Source organism: Mizuhopecten yessoensis, unplaced genomic scaffold, assembly GCF_002113885.1.
Source record: "Mizuhopecten yessoensis strain PY_sf001 unplaced genomic scaffold, ASM211388v2 scaffold21, whole genome shotgun sequence".
NCBI classification, from domain to species: Eukaryota; Metazoa; Mollusca; class Bivalvia; order Pectinida; family Pectinidae; genus Mizuhopecten; species Mizuhopecten yessoensis.
Genome location: NW_018403338.1, coordinates 28,039 through 36,422, shown reverse-complemented (window position 1 = coordinate 36,422; position 8,384 = coordinate 28,039). Strand labels below are relative to the sequence as shown.

Here is an 8,384-nt window from a genome sequence, read left to right as displayed (position 1 = left end):
AAAAAAATATCTTTGCATCAACTGTTGAATGTTGGATGTATTAAAAAATTCCTTTTCTATATATTTATTTTTTAAATATAACTTATGCATTAATATTGCAGCCTATTTAAAAAAAAAAATAGTTTGCAAAACTACCAACAGTAACTCGAGAAGGGAAACACAGGACAGATAGCAAACATAAGTTTATCAATGACGATAATGTTACAGTAGAACAACGACATTATCCTGACTGATACGTGTCTTTGTCCGAACCCGGTATTAGATATATTAGATAAAATAGGGAAAAGTGGCAAGTATTTCTATAAGTTAACGTTTTTACAATTTAAAGTTTAAGTTCGTTACATAGGTTTGTCTATTTATATACTTCGCTTGGGTCGGCATATTTATCCATATAATTGAATAGAAACCTAGTGAGATTATACTAAATATAAATACCTGAATATAAGTACAATAGTATTAAGATAATATTTAATCTATCGATACCGATAGAAATGGGGCGCTTTATGTTGTTGCTGTGTTTTTAAATATAGTAGGGTTAGGGTTATTAAATCATTAAAACTTGTTATTTAATCGTTGATTCTATATCTACTTTAACTTCGAATTCCTAACAGACACCGGAACTATTTTGTTACTGATAGTAAAGCCTTGTCACTGCTGGTAACATTTATAAACACTAGAAACTAAGGAAATGAAGCAACATGAGCCCGGTACGATACTTAATATCCTTGTACATTTTTACCGATTTTATTTTGAAATAGAACTAGAAACGAGAATTTTTGTTAATTTATAGTAAGCTACTTTAAATTTGAAATGATAGTTATCACCCCGTAAGGATCAGCTCCGTTATCGAACAGTAACCTCACTTGGTCAGATGTGCCAAAGCGTACTACATCAAACAATACATGGAATTGCAACAAAATATCATAGGAAAATCATATTTGTTTTCTTTGAAATGTGATTTTTGAAAATAACATTTTCAATGCAAAAAAGTCCCTGTTCACATGCCATCTAACAACAGAGACCCGACTAACTGGACACCTGTACATGTTATAGTGCAGCTATAGCAGCGAACTAAAAACAAAAAACAAATTGTTTTGGTTTTCAGATCTTCCCCATCACTCCCGACTATCGTTTCTTAGGAAGTGCGACATTTTAGTTTGTCCTTGCTTGGTAACGAGTATGGGTCTCGCTGGGTATAAACAGCGCTTTAACCGTCAAAGCGGTTATTTTTTGTTTTTTAACCGACACTTTGTATCAGATCAGGTGAATGCAATTGAAAATGAATACATCAAAGATAGCATTTAATTAAGAAAAGTGGTAATAGTAGTACAATACGACCAATTAAAACATCTAATGCACAATCATTTCCCCTCCCCAAACAAAACGGCTCTGAAAACAGCAAACTTACGACGAACGCTGATGCCTACCGGCACTACTGCGTGGTGGAAAATCAACTACAGTGTCCAAACATTGAAACCGGTTTAGTTTAGGACTCACATAACTAAATCAGCCAATCAGCAAGTGTTTCATACGATTGTAATCCCTATCTAAAATTTGTTCCGGGTTAATACAGTGCCTCCTGGGAATTTAAACAGGTAATTGTTGACAATTGTACATAGAATGAATCTACAGATATTGAACTTTAGAGAAACGTAATAGTTTTAAAAGAATTTAAAATGTAATGGCGGATTTATATAGGGTCAAATGTCGGGGGGTGTTCCCCTCCCTATTCACCGGTTTGGCTTGTAAACTTCCGGTTGTCAAAAGCAGACGCCTGTAGCGCTCTTATATGCCACCAAACTCACAAAAAATGCCTTTATGTATAGTTAACAATTAACCGTTTTTCAGATAACAATCTGTGACAGACACCTTATATCCGCGTATCTGAATTGAGGTGTATGATCGAATATTGCATATCGTTAAAAACAATGTTTCAGTTATGATTGTACATATTGCAATGACTGCCAATCCGGTTTTTCTGCTTTCCCTGTATTCTTAGTCCATTCCAAATGTCCAAATGTGACGATTTCGAAACGAGGCGGTTTATTTAGAAATAAAAGCAGTGACAAAGGGCACAAAAAGATGATGGTGCATTTCCTATTGCACTTTGAAATAACTTTGAAAGGAAAACAGTTCTGTCTTAGTTGCAACTGATGAAACACCTTAGAAGTAATTATTCATCACCAGAAGTTAGTTTTACACCAGCCGATATTCAAATAAATAAATCTTTGCTGGGATCTCAGTATATTATAAGGGACCAGTTCATATGAACTACCGGGAAGATCGAGACAAATGAACACGAGGCTACCCGCACTTTTTAACTTATACGACCACGGGAAAAAAAATCTTTCATGAAAATATTCACGGCATTGAATACTTCTCCAAATAATTTCACAAGTGCAGGCATGCATTGACAACGTTAAAAAATAAAATAGAGAAATCAACAAAGACTGTTTGATTAATCAGTGAAACAAGTGACCTCTGATGCTTCCTTTGGCCACTTGATTCATGACCATGCAGTATTTGTAAATGTATATTTGCTCTCCGTTTTCACCTTTTTTATAAGCATCCTATACTTCAATCATCACACACAATACAGGTTCCTTTCTGAGTAATGAAATACAAGTAACGGTGGATTGTATCAGACGTTGAACGTGTCTTGCATCATATGTTTCGTTGATTATTTGCATGAGGATGTAAGCATATTTGTATATTTCTACTACAAGTTCCTTTATAAGCATGACTAAGAGAAAGTACGTTGATAGAGCTATGAATGCAATTCAAACAGCGTCATTTTGAAGCTCCTCTTCTCGTCTCGATTAACCTGTTATGTAGTAAAATAATAGCAAAACCGTATATATATTTTTTTGACCAAAATTTGAGAGATTGCCACGGTATATAGTTTCGGGACAGCCGGGGTATTTTTTTCAATGTTTAAGCCTGTATAAGATTGAAAACAAATGCCGTTTAATACAGATTGAACCAGTCACAACCCCCTATTAAATATTGGGTCGTCCCTTATCTGTGGAATTTGTATGAATAACAGTATTTCCATAGTCTGAGTTTAGTCCTATTGTCGGAAACAAAAGACATAGGCTCACTGTCTGTTTGTGTGGACGACATTTCATTATCAATTTTGTAAACACATTTACACTCTCCCACCACCATCAGAAATTAAATTCCCCTTTGTGATATATTTGCAAAACGAATATGTAATCACCTATTGTGACGTCAGGAATTATATTAAGGCAGTATGCACGACTGCATTGTGTTTGTCATTTTAAGACAAACATATGAAATTGGAATAACGTTAAATACAATCGCGATCGTGACACCATTATCTAACTAGCCTGATCTGCGTTTTCATCTCATTCTATCAATCGATTACACGTAACAAGATATTTGTTTTAGGATTGACCTTTGTCTCTTCTTTTCTATTATTGGTGTGGTTGCGTCATGTAAATTGTACATGTATCTGGTGGTAAATTTGATCAAAACTTCTTACTTCTTTGATTGCCATCTCAAAGTTATGTTGCCATTTGAAATATTTATTTGGATACAATGTTTCACGTAATGACATTATGCATTAAGGGGCAAGTATATATGTAAATAGAGACAGGTTTGTCTTGGGAAATAGCGATAACAACCAGGAATCGTCAAATAGTGTATAGCAGATTAGCGGCTATCTTGGTTTTCCAATCAATCAAAGTCGATTTAAACGATTCTATAGTTGATGATGATGGGCTAAAAACATATAAAAATATCTTTGCATCAACTGTGGAATGTTGGATTTATCAAAAATTACTCNATGGGCTAAAAACATATAAAAAAAATATCTTTGCATCAACTGTGGAATGTTGGATTTATCAAAAATTACTCTTGCTATTTTTTTCTTTTTCAAATATGATTTATGCGTTAATATTGCATCCTGTTTAAAAAACGAAAATCAAATCAGCAATACTTTTAGTAGCTCGTTACCTTTCTGATTGATAATATTCTGAGAGTGTAAAACAGCAATTAAATTTACTATGTTCACCACGTCTAAAAGCTGAATTAAACAGTGATCAAATGTATCATGTCTTACCTCGTTAGGATCTGCACCTTGCTCTAAAAGTCTTCTTACGTTGTCTGCATTACCATCACGTATCATACTTCTCAGTTCCAAGATCGCCTGATTAATAAAACAACTTTATGTTTTAGCACGTGACAAACGTATAGAGATACGTGCGAACATCTACAATAACATAAGATTTTGTAAACATTATCGTGTTCACTTGTGCATATCTATCAATCTATTGCTCTGTAATGGTTAATAGATAAAAAGCATGCAATTCATCAGATCAAACAAAACACTGATATATGTTGCAAAATGTTTTTGCACTAGATAAATTGTACTTTCCCAATTTGTATCTGAAGATTGTTTTGTGATCATATTATTGTCGATCGCATCATTTTCATACTTTTATGATTCTATGATTTTTTGAAAAAAATCAAAACAAAACATCGAAGTGTTAACAAAACCATAATTCGAACGCAACATCGATAACACCAAAGCAAATATGAACATAGGAAAGATTGACGCGGAGACCAGTGAAAGCCTCGACTTCAAAAATGGAAAAGACATAGGCAAATAATGTTCTAGGCTATGGTTACGTAATCGCCTGGAAGAGCAACTTTAAGTCAGTTTGTTTCGTATTTAGATTTTAAGCGTTTTATGTAAATGAATTGAGAAAGCACGAAAATATCTCCAATACGTTTTTCGTTCAATGAAGGTAAAGCAGTTTTATTTTATCTCATCATTCAAGTTTGCGATGAAAAAGATTGTTCCTTTTGTGCTTGCTCTTTTGAATATGAAACAGTTTTCCATTATTTTCATGAATGTCCATTGTATAATGATTCCAGACTTACTTTATTTACTTCTGTTGATAATTATGGAAATCATAACTATATTGATACAGTAACTTTCTGTTTGTTAGTCCATCACAATCAGGACAGCATTGTAGAAAAATGTTTGTATCAGAGCGCATGATTAATTAAATATGAATCACTACCTCCGCATGGGATCGAACCCGGGACCTCTGGCTTACTAGTCTAACGCTCAACCGATCGAGCTAAAGAGAAGTTCTCTATAGCCCAGCGATATATTGCGGCTAGTATTTACCAGGGTTACATACTCCCCCTTCCAGGAAAGAACTCGTCCTCGAGTTTTTCCAGGGGTAACAGCGATGCTTGTGGAGCAAGGCCGAGTATTTTTCCCGGGTCCCTACGTGGGCGCCAATGTAACAGAGCGCATGATTAATTAAATATGAATCACTACCTCCGCATGGGATCGAATCCGGGACCTCTGGCTTACTAGTCTAACGCTCAACCGATCGAGCTAAAGAGAAGTTCTCTATAGCCGAGCGATATATTGCGGCTAGTATTTACCAGGGTTACATTGATACAAACATTTTTCTACAATGCTGTCCTGATTGTGATGGACTAACAAACAGACAGTTACTTAATGATGTAAAGTTGTTTATTTGTAAATCCAGGCGTTTTAATCTCTATATGAACTAACCAGCCATTATGCTTTTATACTTTCATACTTTTCTATTCCTATTTCAGTTATACTCCACAAAGAAGTAAAATTTCTGGAAAAGATCCTTTTTCTACTTTTCTATAAATGGTATACTTCTTCGGTCATAGGAGTTTTCAGTTGAGCATTTTTGCTTGTTGTAAGATTTGTTCAATCTGTCTTGTTTTTAAAGTTTCCATCTATATATAGACTGTCTATCTGTTTGCATATAAAATTACAATAACTTAACAGTTTTGGCAATTGTGACCTGTGCATATATTGCACATGTACTTTTGGTCAATGTCTGCCAATAACTCTGTGATTTGATAGCTATATAGCTTATATACAATGTTATAAAAAAAAAATAATAGCTGTGGAAATGTTTTGTGTGTGAATGTATTTGCATTTCAGTTATGTTAATTCAGGATGAGTTACTTCCCTTTAATTTTTGTGTTTATAATTTTCATTTCAAAATTGATGTATTAATTAAATCAAATCCAAAATAACAGAATCCATTACTTTAGCCACTGTTTGAGAGAATTTATATAGGCTTTGTCTGTTATTCCATCTAATTGACATGCAACAACTTTGTCAATAATATTTGTTGAAATGAAATTAAATAACTTCCAGAGTGTCAGAAACTGTTTACGAACTCATACTGTAGCAGGTTCATCAAATGAGTCTCGCATGAGGAAACATATAGTGGATGAGACAGAATGTATATATACACATCATCTGGTTTTGTATCTTTCGAGTCTTCCGGCTTTGAACGAGTTGGAAATTTCTGCGTTTGAAATATGATGTATTGTCAAGTCAATACTGTTTTGTAAATAATTGCTATAAAATTATATGATTTTAAAAGAAATATTGATTTTTCATGAATAATAAAGCACAATTACAATGGCGTAATTATTTACTAGTATTGTCATTAATTTAATAGTACAAAAGAGGTTTAAGGAGTTCGATATTTTTACAATTACTACTTTACTAAATAATAATATCGAGTGATGCTTGGTTTCAATGTTTATCTCATTTGAGGTATTATTTTCAAATTCTAAAAGACACACGCTTTACCCAGAACATTAAATTCGAAAATACTCACTAGTATTAGATAAACATGCTAAATAACAATTACGTGTATAATGACCCTTTTTCTCCCATAACGTTTATAATTTATCTGGAAGACTGCAAGTTTCCCTTTGAAATACACTATACACTTTTCTGATTAGGTACAATTACCATAAATTTAGACGTCATATGATAGATTGTAATGTGTCGCCATAATAAGGAGATTGACAAATAAAATCACATCCATTGTGTCACCAATTCTTTGAAGACATACATGTTTACCAACTCCTAGGAAGTCTATCCAATGAGTTTCGAATGCGAAAACCTTTAGTGGCTGTGGAAGAAATTTGTATAAATACACATTACTTCGTTTCATATATCGATACCGTAAATATGGTTTCTGTTTTGGCAAATCACTTACTTCTGGCCAATGCTTGTCCTTATATCCTGGAAATGCTTTGGAGTGAATCGGTTTTACACGGGCTGGACTTATCTGTCATTCAAATAAGATAAGATGTATTTTCAAGTCAATACAAATATACAATTTTATTGCTATATCTTGTAATGATTTTTAAACAAACCAGTTGTCATGAATAGCTTAATAAAACTACAACTTTGCAATCTTCTGTTGATTATATTTGTCGAAGCAATTCTTAACAGAGATTTCAAGAAAAAATATTTTTTAACAATATCTTCTACATTACTTTTCATACCAAAAACGTGTCTTTAAACTTCAAATCACTGGACAATGTATCTGAGACGATGGCACTAGGGATAGTTGAAGGGCTTATGGTTCTCTGTTGTGGTACTTTTTTCACATCCAACCGCAATCCCTTAAGTGAATAAAGAAAACATTACAATAACAACGGAATACATAAACAATTAATGCATTTTTCAATTCTAGTCAACTCAAATGTATCTCCTCGGACCGTATAAATTCTTGTAGAAACGAGCAACTTGATCGGGATTTTAACGATCGGAAGCTGTTTACAAATATACGTGGGAATCGTTTTGACTGACCACGCTTCAGGTATAAATTTGTAAGTTGATGATATGTACTTTTCAACATATCAATGAATGTTATAAATACCTGTCGTCCATTTTTATTTCCGTTCTGAAAAGTATTTTTGTTCGATTCTCGGCACTTGCTAGCTGCTGAAATCATTAGCAGGATATTGGAACTCTCTAATGCGTGTGGTAGAATATTAAGTTGTATAGCGCAAGAACGTCGTTAGTGACAACAACCTCGGTGTATAAATAGCCGTGTAGGCGACAAATTCGAGACATTATCCACTGCTTTAATTTCGTATCATACGGATCCAGCAATCTGATCACAATGGCAGATATGGACGCAGCCAAAAAAAGGTACGGATATCCATTTTCAGTTCTGGTGGTATATATGGAGCCAGCAGTCTCAGAAGGTTAATGGAACCAGATCTGGTTATCATTAGGTACCATTTTATTTTGTTAAAGAGCACCTTGTTCTCTTGTGCATATCTATCAATCGATTGCTCTGTAATGGTTAATAGATAAAAAGCATGCAATTAATCAGATCAAACAAAACACTGATATATGTTGCAAAGTGTTTTCGTACTAGATACTTTCCCAATTTGTATTTGTAGATATTTTTGTGATCATATTTTTGTTNTCTGATTCTGTTGTACAATAGCTCTGAGTGGTATATCATAGCTCTCAGTGTGGTTTATTATAGCTCTGAGTGTGATCAATTATAGCTGAAGGATGGTTTGTTATATATGTT

At 33.7% G+C, this 8,384-nt stretch overlaps 1 protein-coding gene across 1 annotated transcript in view; it reads right to left on the bottom strand.

Moving 5' to 3' along the window:
* The window catches only part of LOC110448526 (putative ankyrin repeat protein RF_0950), a gene marked incomplete at its 3' end in the record, with an annotated part of 15,360 nt that extends 11,189 nt beyond the window's left edge, over positions 1 to 4,171 (bottom strand). The window contains exon 1 of the mRNA XM_021495200.1: positions 4,085 to 4,171. Within this exon, the coding sequence (XP_021350875.1) occupies positions 4,085 to 4,150 (66 nt within the window). The remainder of the gene's footprint in view (positions 1 to 4,084) is intronic.
* Between the last annotated feature and the right edge of the window lie 4,213 nt (positions 4,172 to 8,384).